At 43.4% G+C, this 23,241-nt stretch overlaps 1 protein-coding gene across 1 annotated transcript; it reads right to left on the minus strand.

The window, feature by feature from the left end:
• Positions 1–1,851: 1,851 nt before the first annotated feature.
• hivep3a (HIVEP zinc finger 3a) lies at positions 1,852–22,886 on the minus strand. The gene is made up of 7 exons (XM_021322118.2): positions 22,743–22,886; positions 13,358–17,560; positions 12,824–13,002; positions 7,457–7,593; positions 7,299–7,376; positions 4,295–4,869; positions 1,852–3,106 (listed from the first exon to the last, which is right to left on the minus strand). Exons 2-7 carry the CDS (start codon positions 17,213–17,215, stop codon positions 2,654–2,656), a joined length of 5,280 nt encoding a protein of 1,759 aa, XP_021177793.2. The 5' UTR covers positions 17,216–17,560; positions 22,743–22,886; the 3' UTR covers positions 1,852–2,653.
• Positions 22,887–23,241: the final 355 nt, after the last annotated feature.

Genomic DNA, 23,241 nt, shown 5'->3' on the forward strand with positions numbered 1-23,241 from the left:
TGTCAACCATCGCCTCATGAAGGCAGAGGCAGGTCGCCGGCTGCAGCCTAATGTGTCTCGCTCTACAGTCTACAGGGAAAACAGGCATGTACTGTACTCAGTCAATCATGGAATAGTATGCTGTATAGGACAGGACACTGTGCATAAAGCAAGAGATGTAGGGTCTGGTTTACTACTCATCCAAGGATGGTCATGGAGTTACTACCACCTTACTCTCCTTTCCTGAATCCTGTCGAGGAGTTTTTCTCCGCTTGGAGATGGAGTATATGATCCGATGTCCCTGCTCCATGCAAAGAGCGGTGCATGTCAGAAGATCAGTGTAGGGCATGGTTGTGACATTGCAATGAGCCAAAGCAATTGAGAAGGATCTTTGCTCGTGAGCTAGATATTTCTACCCTAAACGTCCATCCATCTTCTTCCGCTTATCCTGGGTCGGGTCGCGGGGGTAGCAGCTTCAGTAGGGAGGCCCAGACGACCGTCCCTCTCCCCAGCCACTTGGGCCAGCTCCTCCGGGGGAATCTCAAGGCGTTCCCTGGCCAGCCAAGAAATATAGTCCCTCCAACACGTTCCCCTAGCAGGGTCACCCAAGGCAGACAGGTCCTAGGTGAGGGACCAGACAAAGAGCAGCCTAAAGACCTCTTATGATGAGTTACATAAATGGGCAAAATGTTCCCTCGCCCGGATGCGGGCCCCACTTTGGAGCCAGGCCTGGAGGTGGGGCACGCTGGCGAGCGCCTGGTGGTCAGGCTTTTACCCATGGAGCCTGGCCGGGCACAGCCCGAAGAGGAGACATGGGTCCCCCTTCCAATGGGCTTACCACCTGTAGGAGGGGCCAAAGGGGTCGAGTGAGTTGTGTAATGGGTGACAGTCGAGGGCGGGGACCTTGGCGCTGTGATCCTCGGCTGAAGAAGCTGGTTCTACCCTAAACACAGATTTGTTAAAACACAATCTGAAAAGAATGACGCCTTCCTCCTATTAGGAAAAACACGTTTGTATTTGAAACAAATGTATATTTGTTCGAAATAACTGATGTTTGAGTAAAGGTACAATTCATAATCCTTCACCGAAAATGCACTGGGTACTCACACATTTAATCCAAATCAGAAGAAAAATGTATCTAAAAGTTTCATCAATTTGTAGAAAGTGGGGTTAAATAATTTAAGGCTGTTAAAAAAAAAAATCAACACTTTTGTTTACAAGTTTCAGTGTTTTACTGTCTTAACCAAACCTTTCGTTGTGAATCAATGGAATTAATATTTAACTGTATAACCACTGTTTCTCAGGGTTACTTCACCTCTTCATTGCAGTGTGTGCACCAAATTCTGGCACCTGTTAGCAGGTATAGCAGCCCAGGAAGACCGGATCATGTTCCACAGTTCTTCATTTCTTGCTTTAGGCTCAGAATCAACGTTTTGACATCGTCCCCAGATATTTGAGGGTGCAGAGTATGAGGTTTGACATGTTCAGACTGAGCCATGATCCCCTTTTATGTAATACATGGGCCCAACATCATAGTATGAGAAACACACTGTGTGCTTTGGCTTGGATTCAGTGTTTGAGGGCCCTCAGAAAAGCTGTCTATAGCTCCTAAACCCAAACGGAACAATCCAGATTTCATCTGTCCACAAAACATTGTTCTGTTTAGGAAACTCTTTGACAAATTGTAACCTCTTCAGACCATCTAAGGGTTCCTTTTTTTTTCTCCAATGGGACTTGGTAACTTTTTGACAGGTAGAACTCGAACCCAGGACCCCCTTGCTGCATGGCAACAGTAAGTGGTCACATGACTCTTTATGTTGAAATCAGCTGTTTATAAAACAGCAACAGTAAATAACAGACTTAGAGAACAGGTATGTTTCACAGTTTTAATATAAATCTGTAAAAATGACACATTTAATGGAAAACATGAAAATGAGTGATTGTATCGTTTAGAAAAGACCGAAAAAAAAAACCCTAAAAAAATACAACAAAAAATACACAAGTGAAACCCAACAGTACCATAGTCACTGTGTACATGAAACACGGCTCCACTTGATATCAGGTCGTCTGTCAGTGCACTCCAAATATCCAGACCCGAAGCTCGGCTCCTGCAGGAAAAGCTGCTTCTTGAAACCCGGCGACACGAACAATAAAAATCGGACAAATAAGAAGAGTCACAGCCTTCAAGAAGGACGCTTCAAACCACAATCCTGACATCAAATTGCACTTTAAATACTGATCTGAGGGAATAAATATGTGTTCTGATAATACAGTACCATAACATAGCAATAGTGTATTAGAGCTGTCTTAACGGGGTTAACAAGAAAACTCAATTTCATTCCAGCTGCTGTTGCATAACGTACAGAATTTGCATAATAGCACAGAAATAAATTAACACAGATGACGTCGAACAAAAGGGTAAAAAAGATTTACAAAACATACTGCATATCTAACATAGTGCTTATTTATATATTTATATTTATATATATATATATATATATATATATTTATGATTCAGATAATTACATAACAGCGTCATTCAGAAGTGGTGCTCAAGTGCTTTTGTCTTGTTGTCGTCTCTGAACCAGAGAGCTTTGGGATATTTCACCGTCACCTGGACTGCTTTGTTTTGTTGGAGTTTTATTTGCACTGTCCCTTTAAACTCTCCCTCCTATCAGAGGCGTTTCTGAGAGGAGGCAGACGTGTCTTGACCTTTAGTGTAAACGTGCCTCTCCGTACGTTCTGTGCCTGCCCTGGAAGTCGACGGCTGCTGGACGGTGAGGCCTTCGTCTCCTGCTGGTGTTTGCTCGGCAGCTTGGGGGCCCCGGGGACCACCGCGCCCGCAGCCCAGCGCCTCTTTCTGGGTGTCCTGTCGGGGCTGAACGGCATGCTTTCCCTTTGGAGCGTCACTCAGGATGCTGGAGCCCGCTTGACTGGCCACCAGGCTGTACAGAGGGAGGGTGGACCTGGGCTGAACCATGTGAATCCCCCCGATGGGGATCAAGAGGCTCGGCGTCCTGCTGGGCTGCTGGGAGTGCAGGGGGAGGTGGCTCAGGAGCCTGTTGGTTCCCCGGGGCCGCGTGGGATGGGGGCCGATGATGGGGACCAAACTGGTCTCTTCCCCCAGCTGCAAGAACAAAGATGCGGAATCAGAGCTGACTGATTCCTGAGTAACAGGAGAGCAAGGAAGAAGAATTCAGCAAAGACAAGGTTTAAAAGGATTATGGTTCCTTGCAAAACGTTCTTTTCTTTTTTTTTTATATTGTGACACAAAATAACCACAAACCTCTGTGTATTTTAGTGGAATTTTGTGCGATAGATCAACACAAAGTAAGGCATAGCTGTGAAGTGGATGGAAAACACTTCATCAGTCTCCAAGATCCAAACACAAACAAACTGCTTGCCTGTATTTGTATTTAGTTACACATTTTTAGAAAGGTGTTTCATTGCAATTAACAGAGATGCTCAAAGCTTTGAATGTGGTTTTATAATGCAAGTCTGCCGGTCTGCTGTGCTCCTAGGTCTTCATGAGGCCGTTTCTTCACTGATGTTCTCTAACTAACCTCTGAGGCCAGAAACAGGACAACCCGATTAAATCAGATGCAGATTGGCTGTTTTTACTGACTGGTCCCCCTCTGAAGCCAGTTGCATTGGATGACATCTGGGGGTACCAGAGAAAAGAGACTGATCAGCAATGCCAGACTTTTTAGGGTTTTATTAAAAACCCGTGAATCCTCTCCCTTCCCCTTCACGACTAAGCACCACCTTGTGTTGATCTATCGAACAATTGTTTAAGGCACCGTATATCAGTTGTCGAGGAGCTTGTCAGGTTCCACCTTGACATTTTCACGAAGCCCCTGCTTTTTGTTTCCATCTCCTCCCTGGGGCTCCGATCTTTCACCTGCTTCCCATTTTACAGTCGGCTGCCCAGAGAAAACACGGCGGGTCTATTTCTAAGCTCCCCCGTTTTATTTCGAGATCAGGGGCTGCAGGCTCGGTTTGACTGATATAAAACGTGAGCGTTGCCTTTACTTCCTCTTCCAATAAATGTGACTTTAAACAACCTCAGATGGACCAGCCTATCTATATTTGCTCCACGTGTTGACTCACTGGGCTTTGGCCGAGCCACACAACATTGGCCGTGTGCCCCAAGAGAGCATTTATTTTAAGCCGTACTAAACGGACAGAAGTGGACGGAGTCGCAGGTGAAAGAAGGCAGTGGCTTTGGAACCATGATTAGAAACAATTGTACAGATGTGAAGAGAAAAACCTGACAATGTCGGGGGTTTTCTTGTTACCAGAGAATGTGACTCACCAGTACTGCAGCTGGCCGCGGGTGCTGCGGCTGAGAACAGCTTTGAGACGGAGCCGCCGGGGAGCCAGGAAGCCCGGCAGGGTCGGGCCCCTCGGTCTGGCCTCTGACTGGAGACGCTGCTTTGTTCAGCAGCGAGGAGACAGGACGGGTGGATGGAGAGAGGGATGGAGGAGGTGCAGAGGACTGGTGAGGCCTGGGCGACGGGCTGCGAGGCGGAGACGGCTCCCTTCCTGAACTTGGAGACTGGGAGCGGGGAGAGTGGGAGGCGCCGGAGGATGCCGATGCGGAAGCGTTGAGGCGTCTGCGGGCGAACAGGGCCCTCCTGGTACTGGCTGAGCTCCTCTTGGTACCATCCTTGGTGGTAAATGGCAGGGACGGGCTGCCTGTGTTGCCTGTTTGCTCAACCCGCTGGCCCTCTGCTTGAGCTTTTTCACTGTTGGTGAGGGACCCCTTAGGTGGTGTGGACCTGCTGCCTTCATCACGCCTGCTAAGTGTGTCTGCGCCCTCATTATCCTGCTGAGCGGCATCTTTGTCCAGATCATGGCATCGCAGATCCTCCCGATTAGCTGGTTGTTCTAAAGCAGAAAGAAAAAACTGATTTTTATAAAATGCAGTCTTAGGTTTATTTTTTTTATACTCCACTCAAAAGGACAGTGTTAGTAAAAGTTCAGTGTTCAGTCTTCAACACCATGCTTTTTAGAAACGCGGGGCAGTGGTGCAGATGTTAGGGAGTTCGTCCGGCAGGTTGGCGATTCGATCCCCTGCTCCGACTGTCTCAGTCATTGTGTATTTGGGTAAGATGCTTGACCCGAACCGCCTGCTAGCGGTGGTGAGATGGCCCGGTGGAGCCAATGTATGGCAGCCTTGCTCTTTGGGGTCGTCGGACTAGTTAAAGCACCATACAAGTACAAGCCATTGACCATGCTTGATTAAACTCCAGCTGGATGTCTCTGTGCCAAAGTTGATTCTGTTATACGCAGGTGTTTGCATTTAGCAGCTGCCTTGAAAAAGTTACTCGCGAGGGGTACTGGTGCCTATCTCCATGGTTCAATGGGCGAGAAGCGGGGTACACCCTGGACAGGTTGCAGGGTGTTGCCTAAGGTGTTGCCACCTGTGTTGCCTAAGGTGGTGAGTGTGAATGGTTGTTTGTCTCTGTGTTGCCTAAGGTGGTGAGTGTGCGTGGACAATTTAGAGAGACCAATTAACCTACAGTCATGTTTTTGGACTGTGGGAGGAAGCCGGAGTACCCAGAGAGAACCCACGTATGAACAGGGAGAATATGCAAACTCCATACAGAAAGACCCAGGGTTGGATTTGAACCCAGGACCTTCTTGCTGCAAGGCAACAGTGCTACCCACTGCACCACTGTGCAGTTTTAACACCCCTGAAACCTTGTCACAATAAAACCACATATATTTTTACTAGATCAAAACAAAGTAGTGTATTCTACTGAAACGGAAGGAAAAGGATAAAGGCTTTTTAGATTTAACTATTTTTAAGTAACAATCTGAAAAAGTTCCCATGTGTTATTTTTTCAGCCCCCACAAAGTCTTGGGAGAATGTGTCTACCCGTTTTGTACATGTAGAGACTGAAATCTTTGCCCCCTCTTCTTTGAAAATCGTTGAAATGCAGGCAGATTCTATGGTGAACATCTTTGAACATCAGTTCTGAAAAGTTGCTACAGTTTCTCAACTGGATTTATGTCTGTTCATTCCTAGTCCAACTCAACAAGTGAATATGTTTGGTCAAAAGTATTCCCTCAGCATGATTCTGCCACCAAGAGGCTTCGCAGTGGGGATGGTGTGTCCTGGGAGATGGGCGGTGTTTGTTTTCCCACAAATATTGTTTTGCATTTGGAGATGAAGTTTCAGTTCTTGTCTTATCTGACCAGAGGGATTTCATATGAGGGATTTCAGCAACATTAATGACATGATGCGATCAACTTTCCGCTGCATGCTCGTCCAGGAAGGCTTGACTGCAAAGTCATTGACTCGATGCAGCCGTCTGGGTTTCCTTATATGGAAAGCTTTCTAATGATTGGCATAGCAAACTCACCCTTGACTGCGTTGTTCTACACACCAAATTCGAAGATTCACATTGAAATTGACTTGAAATGTATCTGTATGATTGCATTAAATTGTAGATACCTTATTGTTCTTGTACAGTCCCTTCAGATGACATGTGTTGTGAATCTACACTACTTACAGAAACTGAACTGAATTGGTGTTTGACAAACTGAAAAGGAGACCTTTTTTTGGTATTCCTTCAACACTGGCTCTTTTCTCACCTTTGGATCTATGCAGCTTCTCCAGACTTATGCTGGGCCTCATGGCTGCTTTTAGTTTAGGTGGGCGGCAATTTCTTGGTATGTTTGCTGTTGTGCCATACTGTTCCCATTTTCAGCTGATGGATTAAACAGAGCTCTGTGAGATGCCCAAAGCTTGGGCTATTGTTTCATAACCTCCCCCTGTTTTGAACCTCTCCCTGACCGGTCTGCTAGGTTTTTAGTCTTCATGATGCTGTGTGCTAACCATTGTTCTCTAACGAACCTCTGACGGCAGAAACAGGGGAGCTGGACTTATGAGCAGATTCAGTTAGACACAGGAGGACTAATGATGAGGTGACTTCTAAAGGCAGTTGGCTTCATCTGCTTTATTTAGGTGTTATGGGAGTTGAATACAAACACGTTGCACTTTTCAGATTATTGTTAGTCAGACATTTTAAAAACCATGTATGATTTTCCTCCCACATCACAACTAGGAGTTACTGTCTGCTGGTCTGTCCCATTATGTTCTACTAAAACATTGAAGTTGGTGGTCGTAATGTTTACTAATTGTTAAAATTTCCTAGTGGGTGTGAACACCTTTGCAGGGTGCGCTGTGAAACTGCTTCACAGTTTAAACCAGCTACAATTAAAATTAGAAAGGTAAATGTATTTGTTGTGATTAACCAATATAGAAAAGGCTAATTTGACTACGTTATTAAAAACAGAAGACAACAAACCTCCGTGCGTGTCCTTGTGATGACTTCTCCCTTCTTCACACACCTCAGGTGTCAGGCGTTGGCCATGCCATGCTGAATCTACCAAAAAGAGCAGCTCTTTGTGAACGGGCTATGAGCCCAGACAAGAATAGCAGATGTTTCACTGTCGCTGATCTTACCTGCAGCTTTCAGAGTGCTGCTGCACAGCTTACAGACAGATGCTCTGGATTCTTCTGAACACACAGCAGGATTCCTGGATTCACTCCGGCACTTCCTATCACATTCACCACACACAACTCCTGGTTGGGCCTGGGATCTGTAAGTGTGAGAGATCAAGAAGGTTTAGTTTGTCCTTCAGCGTTTCTCTGTGGATTCTTCTCACAGGGCAATGGGAGCAGCGCTGACCGAGGGGCCGCAGCCACTTCGCCACCTGTAAGGGATTTAATGTCTGTGTCAGTCCTCTGTCAGCATCTTATCTGTTTGGCCTTCACTATACAATGATCTCAAACTGTGGCAGCGGGTCCACCTCTCTGTTTTCACTAAGGGTCCCTCAGCGAGCCACCCACTTTAGCTTCAACAGGCCAGCTTTCATTAGCCATAAATAGAGCCCCACCCACCACCAACTTAAAACCCATCCCCAGCTCAGGCCATCTCCGAGTCCAAACAAGAAGGAGCTTACGGCACAGCTCAAGGACCAGGGGTTTGCTGGAAGCAGCCAATAAAAACACGCCGGCCAGGAAGGGAAACCCTGCTCTGAACCAGACCAGACCTGCTGCTCCGAGAAAAAAAAACAACGAAAAACAGAAAGTAAAAACACATTCCCACAACAAACAATGGTTCTGGTTATAATCAAATGGTTTTTATGCCATTTTCGCATCATGTTCTATGGCTGGATAAACTCAGCGGGTAACATTAATTGTTGCTTTTACAGTCCTAGGAAACCTTCAAGTTAATAAAGGGAATACTTTTTTTACCTTCCGTCTTACACACTATACTCTATCACTGTAAGGTACTTGTTCACATTGAGCGAACACGTTAGACTAGAAGCTAGGGGGAAAAAACAGTAACATTTGGCGGCCTTGCTGCCTCCGTTTTGTCTTTTTGCACCTCAGACAGACTGAACAGACGGAGAAAAGATAAAGCAAGCGGGTATGCAGATGAGTCATGTCTTTAGGAAGGCTGCACTGAGTGGCAATGTGAGTCACCAAACAGCTTTATGCACAAGCTCTCACATCAGAGCCCAAGATGTGCAGATGGCATCTCTCTGCACTCCCCAGTGTCATTTCGCTGCAGCGTTTATTTCTGATAGGTATTATACCCACATAAAACAAGGTATATACTCCACCAACAGGGCAGGTCTGGGCAGGAGCACAAAAACTGCACTTCAACTCATTTCTGTTGTTGTCCTTCGCTAAGACTGGAAACTAAAGAAATCTGTTGGTGCTGAGGCCACTCACTAAAATTAATTATTTATTTTTTTACATGTAACTAGAGATGTCTTGCTAATAGCATAAACGGTACCAAAGAAACTAGTTGCTCATCATATTACTGATCAGCTTAAAGTTTCTACAAAAAACAGCCACATTATTTCTTAGAAAGGTTTGTCAGAGGCTTGATATATGGCGAAAACTAGACACAGTTAACATTCACCAGGAAAGATTATTAGGTATCCGTGTTTCTACAGAGTTTGTTGTCTTATTCCCAAACACTTAAAATGGGAACTCCTGGGCATGCTCCGATGGCGCAGGTGTAGTGAGTACGACCCATATACGGAGGCCTTAGTCCTTGTCACGGCTGACCCAGGTGTGATTACGGCCTGAGGTCCTTTAGCACAGGTCTTCCTCCCTCTCTCAAACACCCTTTCCTGTCAGCCTACTTTGTAAAAAACAAGTCACTAGTGCCATAAAAAACCCAGAAAAAAACAAACAATAAAAAGGTAACTCCTATACTTTTTTTCAATGAGGCTTGAAAGGGTGATGTAACAATCATACTGCATCATGGGATACCGGGGCATTGGAAAACCAGCTTCTGCTTGTTTACATAGCTTTCATCCACAACGCTGTCTTTGTTTTCTGGTTTTAAAAAGTTAAAAACATGGCGTAAATATGCTGTGTCAATAACTATCACACTAATTCACACAATCGCTGCCGGGAAAAACAACGACTGATTGAGAAGTTTAAGTTTACCAGCATGGAATCACAGCCAAGGAGCTCGGATCTCTGAACTAACAAATAGATGTGGAATGGACTCTGGATAGCAGCCATGAGATGACCAGACCTCACTTTCAACGCAAAATCCCGATAGATGTGCATTTGTTCAGGGCATCATTAGACGGGTAAGTTTGAATCAAAGATTGTTGTGCTGTTTAACACGAAGCTCAGCAGGCTAGTAGCACTAGCAAAAAAAAGTAGGAGGAAATTGGAGAGCTTCTATTTCCTTCATGCATATGAGATTAATTTAGACATTACAAAATAAATCGCCTTCACTCCTTGGAGGTTATCTGTGATATTTCATTATAACTGCAGTAATTTTAAAAGTGATAAAACATTTTTTTGTTATGCTGTTTCACACGGTGCCTCTAGCAGGCAAGGCTAGCGCTAGCTGGCTAGCCTAGCCTGCTGAGGGTAGCAGACAAAGTGAAAGTAAAGGAGATCCTTTGTGAATATTCCTTGTATCATAAATAAATTAACTGATGAGCCCCTAAATATTTCCAACATAAATGTAGAGTGAATGCCAGGCTTAAAATAATTTTAAAGAAATTTGTCCGCTGGCAGACACCAAAGCGGAGGAGAAGCACTGTGAGGTGAAGGGGTGTTGTTATGTACCTCTGAAATTACTAGTTTTCTCTTTAAGACAAAAACTTTGGAGATCCTGGACCTACCCAAAGCTGTTTGGCCATGAACATTTCTGAATTATTCACTGGTATAAAAACTAACTCCATTGACCACATAGAAAAGAAACTCAACTTCTGAGAAAGGCAGTAGGTGGAGGCGGCAGGTTATGTAATTCTTTGTAAAATTTATCATGCTCATTTGGATCAATCGCACGGATCCTAGAGATGTTTTTGAGATAACGAACCTTCAGAAAGGGGTCTCCCTTGTCTCAGTACAGTCCATCACCTATCTTTTTAGTATGGTCTATTTTTTAAGCACTTCGTGTCTCTATCCCTCACGACACGGCATCCAAATCAGCAAAATAAAAAAAGCTGTTGCCCTGGAAAATACCGACCGCATCCAACAATGCATTGCAAATTCCCGTGCCCATTCGAGCCCCATTGTCTTTAGTATGTAGAATATTGATCCTTCTTCTTTGTGTGGACGTTTTAAATGTACGTAGATGATACAGTTGTTTTTAGCCATGGTAAAAATGTGCAAGAAGTTGGTTTACAGATGTTATGGGGATTTGTTAGAAAGTGGTCTCAAAATATATTTATTTAAACATGTATTTCAATTAAACCCTCAGATTTAGAAGCCACTTCCAGTGGCTCTTAAAAATGTACAAAGAGGTCCTGTTAAATGGTATGTAAAATAATGAGACCATTTTTCCCCACATACAATATAATGTGTCATTATTCTTGTAAAATTCATATAATAAATAAATAAATCTTTAAGGTGAACTTTAGAAAAAGAAATAGAGGGTGCAATAACTTGTTCCAAGCATTTGGGCACCCTTCTACTAACACTTTTTGGGGTACATACTGATTAAATTTTAGTATTCGGTCATCTTGAGTCCATGCCTACCATTGATTATATAAAATCTGGTTAGCCTGGGGAAAAAAAGGTCAGCTGTTTACAGTTTATTTTTTAACTTTTCCAAATTTCTATTTTTTTGGAAAATGTACTGCATGATACAAATATATCAGTCAGCAGTAGGGTACGCAAAGTTCCACATTGTATCCAATGGGGCATTGAAGACAGTCATTACAAAAAGTAATGATAAGAAACATTAATGCATCATTAAAAAATTTTTTTAAGAAGGCCTTGCACCATTAGTTCTGTACACCACAAACATCTACTCTAAAGTGATAAAACAGTAAGCTATTGGTGCCACATTGGATTTACAGATCCAAACATCTAAACACTGATAAGTCTAGATCTCATCCCAAAACTATGTGTAACACATCTGCTACACATATGTTCTCGCATCATACGTGTGCCTGCCAATGAATCGTAATGAAATGATTAATCTTCATAATATACACGGAGGCTGGTGAGGCAGATGGATGCAAGTTGTTCCTGGAAGTCAAAGCTCAGGGCTGGGAGTGATGTCAAACCAGAGTTAAATCTTGGAAAATATTGAGTCTTGCTATTTGTTTTAGTGCTAATTAATATTGACCATTAGGGTGTCAAAATTATCAATATTTCCATATAATCAATACTAAAACAATGAAATCTTTAAACACGCAGCATTAAAACAGATATAAACTTAGGCCCTTTTTTTCTTTTAGTACACACCATTGCATCAGCAGTGCTGCAGACACAGACATTTGGCCCCTTGCCTCCCTGCTGCAGCCCACTTGAACAATAATGGCTGAGAATCGAAAGAGTGAACTGCTGCCATAATTTTGAGACTGTGGTGACATGACGAATAAAGACAGATAGGAGCTTTTGCAACCATCTTTGGTCAAAACATCCTAAGCAAAAGCATTTTCAGGTTAAGTTTCCTAAGACAGATGAACAGCTAAAGTGAAGGAAGCCAATAAGGAACCATGGACAAAGAACTGGAAAAACCCTGGAGAAGGTCAGTGACGTTCCTGCATCTCCTAAACATACCAGATAGCACCCGTTTAAATATTAGCAACTTTCTGATACCACTATTCCAATGATATATCAGTCCGAGTTTCCCGCTGGGATGTGTTTCTCCACCTATGGAGCCTATGAAATAACATCCAGCAGAAGATGACTACACTGGGTACCTCCCCTTTTTAGTTATTTGTTGAGTTGTAATGCAGGTAACAGCTAACATGGCTCATAATAGAATATGAAAATATGTGTTAACAAAGTTGGAGTCAGACTGAATCTAATAATTTCAGCAGGAAGTAGTCAGACTGTTTCAGCCTACCCTGCCCAGCTGATAGTTGTTCACCAAAGTGAAAAATTATGTGAAGAGCTGCGTAATACATTTGCTTGGATTAGATCCTTGTTTACGGAGTAATTCAATTTCTTTATGTGGTCCAGATCCTTTACATTTTTCCAAGATGTTCTGCTTAATTGCCTAAAGGTTAAAGGATTTTATAATTACATAATCTAGAAAGTGAAAGTATTGTCACCTTGTAATTGCTTATATCTCTCTGATCTAGAAAAAACCTTTCCAAAAAAAGCTTCTGTTGTGTGGAATAATGGTATCAGGTTTTCTACTTAGTATCGGTATTGAGTTTAATATTTTGGTATCGCTGCAACCCTATGAGCAATACAAGTCGAAAACAGTATATTCCTCCCTATTTTGGCCCAGTATTTAAGGAGATGCATCAATATGAACAAATACAATAGATCTACAAAACAACTTGTATTTCTGGCAAAGTTCTTCCTGAAGTAGTTTATGTTTACCTTCTTTCAGATATCCCTACTTCAGCTCGTTGATCATTTATGGAACATACATGGACTTCCTGCTCCTGTCTAATCTTCTCGGTCTTCATGCTGGTTTTGCTTGACACCATGTCGTCTGTTGACGGCTCTGCCTTTGCCAGCCGCTCATGGTTTCTGCAGTACGGTGGGCTGCTGTAGACCTAAACCGGAAAATGAACGTTCACAAATAAGTTCACAAGCTCTGCCCCTTGCATGGGAAAGAAAACGTGGGTATTCCAACTGAAAAAAAATAGTTTCATATCATCTGTCACAAAAGACTTAAAGACAAAATTTCATCCCTGCTATAGCTATAAATCTTCATATGTTACAAAATATTTCTCGAGGACCAGGATGATCAACACACTTTTGATAATTTATCTGCTCTCAGAATGTAAGGTCTATTTTATCTAATGATCAGTCTTCTCAATTAGAAAATGTCTTGTATGTTCAATTACAGCATTGCCAATCTAACGAATTTAGAGACAGCTAAAAATCAAAGGTCAGTTCAGTTATTACCTCAGTAGAGCAGAGTCGTTTGCTGTTCTCATCCTCCATACAGTCAGTAATCCCGACCATCATGGATGATGTAGTATAAATGGAGGAAGTGAGCCTCTGCTTACAGTGCAATAGAGAGAGTACTGTCTTGCTGCAGAGCCCAGGTGGGTTGGGATCATAGCCACTAGTAGACCATGATGAATACACTGAGGGCTTCTGTTCATCCAGGGTAGATGGATTTGGCTTTATGTAGTTCAAATAGCACCAGCTGTTACAGGTGCTGGAGAGCAGGCTGGGGAAGGAAGATTCACCACGTGAGATGGGCGAAGAAACATCTGGTAAGCACGACTGAGTTTCCTGTTTGAAGTCATGACTCGTTGTGTCAAGTGCTGCTGCAGTGGCACATCCAACCTCCTTCCTCTCTTCCTCTTTTACTCTTTTCTGCTGTTGTTGTAACTCAGGGTGGAGCTCTATACTGCTTGAAGGGGAAAGCATTCGCTTGTTGCCACTGGATCCTGGAAACCTTGGGGCTTCGTCAGACCATGGATGCGGATCTAAACTTGGGTCTTCTTGCTTTTTGAATTTGACTATTGAAAGGTTCACATTCGGTGAGATGACGTCAAATGCCTCATTTGGCCTCTGGGAGATGGACTGAGATAGAGTAGTGTATATGGCACATGCTGGGGTGAAAGTGTCTGTTTGGAGACGAACAACTACTGCTGGAGATGTAAATGGCCTCAGTTCTTCTGAACAGGAAGTGATGATAGGGACACGTTGCTGAATGTAGCGGTGATTGCTGGGAACCTCTGCACAAGGTTGATGCTGTAGGGGAATCTCTAGTTTTAGCCCGGTAGACACAGGGAGATAGTGGGCTCGGGCTGCCCCCGTGGGTCCATGTGAAGGATTTGTCTGTGGTGCTCGAGGAGGAACCTGCTCTGCATGAACGTAAGATGCCTCCTTTATCACATCTACTGAAGGTCCAACGGTTTTTGACGGTTCTGTGCTTCCTTTCAAGTGAATATTCTGACTGAGTTTCCACTTAGAGAAAATCTCTTTGCACTGTGATCCCTCTGGAATATCCAAGAGTCGCACAGTTGATAAAGGGGGAGAGGAGGACCTGCTGCCATAAACAGAAGTTTGACTCTCTTGATAAAATCTGTCAGAGCTTGCATGTTTCGGACTATGGTTCAGGGCAGTACCATGGCCTTCCTCATCATCTTGATCTCGGATTACTGCATGTCTCCTAAGGAGACATTTTCGCCTTTCTTTCCAGCCAATTGCAGAGCGCTCAGGAGAAAGACAACTATAGTCAAATGATTTACTACGGGTTTCAGCCATTACAACATTAGGTTGTGGGTCATGGGGGGCTTGCTCAGATGCTGACCGTCTCATCTCTCTTTGATGATGCATCCCAGGCACAGTCAACATCTGAGGGGCTCTTGATCTCCTTAGCGCTGTTGATGTCGCTATCTCCATGTCTGGTCTGCTTGGTTCCTCAAAAGATGTAGAGCGGCTGGATGCGTATGATGCACTACTGTCTTGACTGGGGCTACGGGGTAGAGAAATGGAATCAAAGCTGGAATCACCAGAGGACTGGGCAGCCTCAGCTAAACGTAAGCGCTTCTTCTTTGGTGGGAGCTTTTCAATGGGAAGCTGTGCTAACGAGGGGCTCCTTTGTGGCCAATGAAAATCATCAAGCCTCTCCAGTTTTTTGTCCGCCAAATTTGACTCTTTTGAGGTCTCTGGGCTAATGTTTAAGTCCTCTGTTACAAGTATTTCTGGAACCTGCACATTATTTTGATGAACCAGCTTTCGGCCTGTAACCTTTACTGACTGCTGTTGGTGTTTAGTTTTAGACATTGAACGGTTTTCTTTATGAAGTGGAGAGTCGTTTGTTATTTTCAGGCTTTGATATTCATGACATGAAGATTCTTGCTTTTCAAATAAACTAGTGTGTTGAATCACTGAGCAGGTTTGGAGTGTTGGCTTCCCAAGGCTCTCAATAGCTACAATAATTTCATCTTTACATTGTCCTGATACAAGGGCCGAAGAGGACAATGAAGGATATGACAGGTCATCAGACTCAAAACTGTCTTCTTTCCTTCTCTTACGCATTGTTGAAACTCCAGCTCTGACTGAATGGTTACTTAACTGCGAGCTCTCCATTGGACTCATTACCATTTCATTCTGGGGATAGTGTGCATGGCATATGTTTTGCTTATGTTTCTTATAACCTTCCCAATCTTTGCAACCAGTGCCACAAGCTTCACATTCATACGGCTGCGGTTGATGTTGCTTCTGGTCAGATACTGTGGTTGCACTGTTGCAGGAAATTGTATGAGAAGGATCTTGCTCTTCTTTTGTAGGCTCTGCACCTACAGGGATTTCAATGGCTGGCTGTCTTCTTAGTGTTCTGAATCGACGCGACACTTGGCTTTCAGAAGGTTGCTCATCAAATGACTGAGTTTGCCGAAATTTACAGGGAACAGTACTTGAAGTGTCTAATGAACCTGATGCAGATGGCAGTGAGAGACTTCTCACCATGGAGGCAGGGGGTATTTGGCAAGGAGGTTGCTCCACTATTAGGGATCGATTATGAAATTTTTCACAGGGAACCCCCATACTAATGGAGCCTGTAGTTTTATACCCCAGATCTCCAGATTTAGGGCTGTGAATGAAGTGTTCTTTGATGCTTGAACTCTTCTGAGCCTCTGAACTATTCTTTCTACTCAGTGAGAATCTCCTTGGTTTTACACTGTCAATTTTACTGGTATCTACCACTGCCTCATTGATGGTGATGAGCTTTGTAATATGATCAATAACCTGTTTCTTGGGTACAGTAAATGAGATGTTTTTTTCCTCATGACCAGGGGGATGCTGGTTATGATGACGGGACATCTTCTGTAGTTGTCCAAGACGTCCATATTTACCTAGGATAATCTCTGCGTAGCTTTTGGCACTCGTGTTTGGGGGACTGTCTTGTGATTGCTCTGTGCTTTCAGAGCGGGAGAAGTAGCCAGACTCTGTACTGCCTCTACTACCTGATGTGAGAGAGGAAGTCTTCTCATCAGAAGATTCGTGAGAACCATGTTTCCCTCTACTTAAACGAAGGGCAAGTCTCTTTTTCACTGCATAGGAGTCATTGCTGGCTCCAGTGATATCTTTTGACACATCGGCTTCAGGACCTTTACCTGAGGCTAAATTGTTTTGTCTATTTGTAAGGGTTGAAGCAGAGGGGAGCTGTCTTGTTTCATCCTCTGACTCAGTGACTTGTTCTTCTAAAGATTTTGGCTCTCCAAGTGTCAAGCCTGCCTTTACCCTGTGGGTATGTGATTTGCGGTGTTTGTACAGGTTACTCTTTGTCTTAAAAGAGAAGCCACACGGCGCACAAGGATAGGGTCTTTCGCCTGTATGCGAGCGAATGTGTTTCTGTAGAACACTGGGCTTTGCACATGCTCGTCCACAGTAAGTGCAAACATATTTGCCTGGTTTCTGCGGCTTACGCTCACGCTTCTGTTTGGGGTTGTCCTCTTGGGTTTCTAATGCAAACTGTATAGTAGGGTCTTCAGTGCAATGTAGGACTCCTGAAGATGAGCTGGAAACTGTAGCTGATTCTGTTGTCTCTTGTTTGTATTCCAGTACTGTATCAGAGACAATGCTCTGCCGCTGGTGCCTGAGACGCTTACGATCAGGGTTATGTCTTCTGGACAGTTTGGGCAGCAGTACTGTACTATGAGACCTTGGGCAAGCAGTTAGATGATCTTGAGAAGTCTGGGAAGGAGACTTTCGCTGTAGACCTTGCTGAAGAGATTCTGACTGATGTTGTTCTTGATCTCCGGTCTGCTCCCCAGTTGTTTTCTGACAATGCAAGGCCTCCATAAAACAAAAGGAAATCCCCAGGTAGACACTTGATGTGCGTCTGCCTCAACCAGGCAACAGAATCAAAGATGAGTCATTAACTGGATCTCACATTAAGGGATTTGATCAAATTCTCTACCTTATTTAAGTGGCAGGCTTCATGGTCGTCTTTTGCTTGACTTGATATTTATTGCTTAGTAGCAAACAGATAACAACTTCAGAGCAGGGACATTAAATAATCCAGCCTTGCTATGTGTTGTTCGGAGAAGGAATTCAGATGCAGTGCTGATCTAAAGTGACATGGAGCACTTATCCATTCTTCAGACTCATTTGAATGTATGATTCCTGTCTTCTCAGCATTATGATCTGTGAATACAAAAAAAAAAAATCCATTATCAAGAATTGAAGCATAGAATTGAAGCATAGGACAAAGAGTCATTGACAAATTTCCTATTCCAAATTAACTACCATTCCTCTCTCACTTTCCCCTGGCTTCTGATGATATTAAATATAAATGCTTTGTGATTTTGTATGTAAACCTAACAACATAAATGGAAATAGTCAGCCATTTAAGTATTTTCTTATCAACCATATATAGATCTTTGTAAAACATTGAGTCATATTGCATTTGAGATGGCACTGCTTCACATATCCAGCATAAAGTTGATAATGTTAATAAATTCTCTTTAGTAGGATCAAAACAGGGGTTAGGTTTAGCACTAAGGTGTAAATTCAGTCGTGGTACTTATATACATCTCAAACTGTGCGACGGAACCGCGGGGTTTAAAAAGTTCACCGCTCACGATCTGTGCGGCGCGACGCTCGGACGAGACCGGACTGCTCACACTGTACGTCGTGTCCCCTCTGGGACCGCTCGCTGTGGTGGCAGAGGCAGGCGAGCGACAGTAGGTGACAGGGACCCAGAGCAGGGGTTCGAGCCCAACTCTGGCGAGGCCTGCAGGAGGCACCGGGCGTCGGGGGAACGGAGGGGAGAGAGAGGAGAGACGAGACGCATCGGCGGCCGCGCGGCACGGCAGGTCGCCTGGCCCGCAACCCCCCCCCCTCAGCAAGCGGAGGAGTGCCGAAACAGGCGGCCAGCGCGTTGCGCGGACAGCGGAGGAGTGCCGAAACAGGCGGCCAGCGCGTTGCGCGGACCTGACGGCTCGCCCTCCCCAACACCGGCCGGAGGTTGCTTCAGGGACGCCTGCTTCCCTCCCTCCGCTGGCGGGGACGGAGAGGAGGGGAGGGCGCCCCTTCGTAGCTCTGCTTGAACAGCAGGATGCGCTCACGACAGCCGACTGAATTTCAAACATGTTTGATTTTCACCGATCGTCCGATTCCTGATCGGGAGGTAGTCGAGAGAAGCCAATCCCCCCTCCTCCCCCCCTCTACGATCAAGCTGAAATTCGGCCCGATTCAAAAAATGCTCGCACGACTGAAGAATCGGCCCGAAAAGGGGAAAAACCCGTACAGTGTACGCCCGGCTTTAGGGTGGGGTTAGGTATATACTGGTAAAGGTTAGGGTTAGGCCATAAAAAGGCTTGAAAATGAATAGAAGTTTATGGAAGTTTTGGTAGTCTATCGAATTGTTAAAAACCAGGGGTTTTCCTCGGATCTAGCAGCTCAGCCCTCCCACACTGGATTAAAGCTTGGAGTGGTGATAACGTGAACAGAAACACAAGGACAAACATAAAGAGCCAAGAGCCTCAGGCATCTACAGGGACCCGCGACGCCATCTTGGCTAGTAATTTGTTGCAGCATCTCTCCCAACAGTCTTGCGTCCATGTTTATTCATTATTATTCATAAGAGAAAAGCCTTTCGGACAGCCACACTTTCCAGAGTTTGACACCTGGACAAATTCCCCCCACTGTCAGATCACACAGTTCTCAGAGAAACTATAAAAATCCAAGAGCTACTTTTGAGACGCCACATGCCTCTTTAGCATGTTCATTGCTAGGGTTAACAACACTTTTAGTTTTATTTCTCTTCCTATATATTCATATTTAACATGTTTGCATTGAGAGCAAAGTGGAACCAAAATCAAATTCCTTGTTTGTGTGCACACATTTGACAAAAAAAGTTTATTCTGATTTTTAAAAGGTGCCAAGATAAAAAATAACTCTTCTCACAAAGAGGGAAATATGGTTAAACTGTGTATGATTACAAAGTTGCATCTGCATGTATTGAAAGACATGTACACAGAGGAGACAAAAGTAGAGATGTTTGACTTAATAAAAGAAAGAAAATCACACAGACTGTCAAGCACGATAGTGGAGTGGTGATGATTTGGGCTTGTTTTGCTACCACAAAGGCTTGCTTTCTCACACTTTGCTCCGTGTACCAAAATATATGAAGTACATATGTAGTGCAAAAAAGGAATGTTAAATGAGGAAAAACAATTCTGTCGTGACTAAGTCATACATAAAATATTGATTATTATAATTAGCAATCAATGAAATAATGAAAATAAGTTTTTACCACTCAAGGTGACTGTAGGGCCAATAAATGGTGTGCACACATGTATTTGACCCATGGCTTTTCTATTTTAGCTTTATATTTGCTTAACATCCCATCACATTTTGGGTTCCAACAGTTTCATTCATCCATGATGGTGTGAACCTTGCAGAGTCACATTAGGTGTAACAGTTGTTGAATGTGCTTTTATATTTCATCATGATTTTCAGAGCCTTAAAAGAATCTGAATTGTAATGGATTAATGGCCGTTAGTTATCAGTTCCTCAGCGGAGAAATTTCCCAATGCTATTTTGTGCCAGCACACTGAAACAGTAAACAAGGCATCCCACGCACGGACCAGCTGGTTTCTACACCCACATTCTGGTTGAAGACGGCAAAGCTGCTGGATATTTTCCAAATGACTGATAACAGGTTGATAACCATCTTTGAATTAACTTGTGAGAGAACTATACATGGGAAATTTGAACCATCCAAGCCAAACATTATTCCATAAAAGGCTGTTTGCATAGAAGTTGTGCAAGTAATCAAACATGTTAAACCATAGGGGATATTTTTTGAAACGCAAAATATAAAAAAAAATTTAAGAAATGTAGGTGAATAATGTAGTTAAAAATGGACACAAAGGGTCTAAGAGTATTTGCAGTCTGGAGGATGTTAATAGCCCCTAAATGCTGAAAAAGCATAGTAAAATACATTTTAAATTGCCGATAAGAGAGTGCCTTATGGATTATGCTTTTTTACACCTCGTATAGGTAAACCCAGGAGCTGACACATCTGAATGTCATCATAAAGAGTGTGGTCAAAATAATTAATACATACTTAGTTTGAACTGAATAATTTTGTCTTTTTTTTAAAAGGAAGACTATGAAGACATCTGTCTATCACCAAAACATATGTACTAGCAAAGTCAATATAGGTTGAATTCTAAATTGATCTAACTTCAACATGATTCATTATGTATAACTGAAACACACATTATGTGATATTCTAATGCTAAAGGATTGATCTCTTCCTGCTAGTCTGTTAAAGCACTGACTCACGATAAAAATAAATTAGTATTTAAAATAAGCCGGTCACATGATTATGTGACAGGCTTGTGTTTATTCCCAATATCTTAAAGCAATAAAGTTACAGATGCACTGAGAAATCGGCAGGTCTGGAATTTAAACATTGTCATCTTAATGTCATGTGATGTATTCACGCTGTCACAAGGTGAGAGAAAACAAGACTTTTAGCAGATAGCAGGAAGGCTAAATAGAGTACAGCAAAGGGGCTTGGTGTTATTATTCTGAGCTTTCAGTCACAGCCTTGCATGAAAAAATTGGGGTTTGGAAATACTGGCAGCTGTTAGGCAGTCTCAGAATTGAGGTAAATAATCCTATTATCTAAAGAAACCCAGATAGACACTGCTTTAATGGTAGCTGTGTTGGGTATTGGTTACATATTATACAAAAATAGTTTCAAACAGGAACTCGGTTTTACTAATAGTATAAACCAAAAATTTATAAAGTTTTGAGACTGCTCTCTCACTTGCACTGCACACAAAATTGTAACTAGGCAAAACTGGTATCTGTCTGTATCTGGATTAGAAAAAACAGGAGCTGGTATAAGCCACAAAATGCTGATTGGTGCATCCTTTATTTTCTTTGTGGAAAAAAGATAATCCTTTTTGGCATCCAGCATCAGCTCAGATTGAGGCAATCACAAAACTGCAATACATACACTGTTCTAACCTAGAATGAACAATTCTGCATTGATTCCATAATATTTTAAACACAAAGTAATAGTTTTATTAAAAATTTAAAACGTTGTACTCTCCTGTTCCCTTGGAACCAATACTTTAATTGTCTATATTGTTACATCCTGTGTGAAAAATGCATTTCTTGTTTTGTTTTTTTTGTCAAATGGCTTCAGTGATGTGCTACAGAAACCAGGCTGCATGGAGAGCACGGGTACTAACTGTAACACGTTTAACCAACCAGCAAAGAAAACATCAAACAAGAGTCCAAAACACACACACATACAAAACTGAAAAAAAAAAAGGATTTTTAAAATCTTGACTATTTCCTCTTCTCACTCTAATGGGCACCCAGTGGTGGTTCCTATGGTAACGGCCCTAAACCATGTGGTAGCAGATGGAAGGAGAGCTGGAGGGCTAAATTTATCTTCTAGCATCCTCACGGACAAAAGAGAGAGAGAGAAAGGCAGGCTAAGGTGCCTCCCCCTCAGGAGCTGCTTCTTTTTGGGAGAGAGCACATCGCTAAAAATCAATAGTTTGGGAGCCTTGGATTTCTACAGCCTTGATATTGCATCCTCTTCGATGGTCTTAGGAAGAAGGTCTCACATGTAATGACTAGTAGTGAACTAGTGATCTCTTCAATGAGAAAAAAAATAGCAATGCGTCCTTTGCTACATTTCTTACGTTAGATATAACCGACACATGCATTTCTTGCTCATTTTATCACTGGAATCTTATTTTAATTAGGGAGGGAAAAAAACAACCTTTTAACATCCTCATCTGCGTTACCACCGTGATGTCATCTGAGGAGTTCATTAGCATCGTACCAGGGTTAAGAAGAGTGCCCTCTCAGCTGTATTGTACGCCACCTTCCCTTTTTTGTGTGTGGAAGTACGCACACTGCAGGAGAGTTCTCACAGGTCCACGCGAGGGGGACTGGGTGCACAACACAGGCTGCTCATTCACTCCCAGCGTGAGCTGCAAGCTGTAATACATACACAGCCCACAGACTGCTCACTGCATGCATCATTCTCTTGCTTCATTCACACACAGACACCAAAACACACACACACACACTCCATCTCTCTCCCTACAGAAGATGCACCGTCTGCACACCTATAAATCGGTACAAAATGTTCAGCTCCTTCCAAGTCTCTCAGAGTACAACGGCACAGATGATCCTTGTGATTTTCCGCCGCTCGCTGGCACGCTGATGGAGCGCCCGTTTGCAGTAACAAAGACATGAATGGAGCAAATCCACACAGTCACGTCACACTTCAGATAGTCGAAATGAACGCGAATAAGAAAGAGGATGCCTGTGAGCAATCATTTACCTGGCTGCAGGTGGGGAAGTCCTCCACTTGTGAATGACTTGAAGCAGAGAGAAGGTGAGGAGGAAAGACGGAGAGGGAGAGGCAGGAAAAGGATGAATGAGAGTGACGGTGACAGGAGGTAAGTGAGTCTCTGCCCTACGTGCGTTGCACTGACAAACAGGTAGCCTAGTATATTACGCGTATGAATGAGGAGGAGGGGACACTCTGTCCCCCCCCCCCCGCAGTCCCTCTCTCATTGGGGTCAAAGTGAAGCAGCAGCTCCTTATTTGGAAGTTGACGTAAGCTTATGTTACTTTTGGCAGCCGTCTTGGTCTGCACAGCTGGCAGAGTGATGAGAGGTGGTGTCGCAGGGCAAGCGGGCGCTGTTTTAATTTGACGAGGAGAGCTAGGAAGACGGGGTTACTGCTTACTCTAAAAAACACCCACTATTCCCTTCAGGTCTTCTTTAGCGCAATGTGCGCGTGGAATTTATTGCTTCACTTTGAGAAAACCCTGGAAA

The sequence above is a fragment of the Fundulus heteroclitus genome, chromosome 13 (genome assembly GCF_011125445.2).
Source record: "Fundulus heteroclitus isolate FHET01 chromosome 13, MU-UCD_Fhet_4.1, whole genome shotgun sequence".
NCBI lineage: Eukaryota > Metazoa > Chordata > Actinopteri > Cyprinodontiformes > Fundulidae > Fundulus > Fundulus heteroclitus.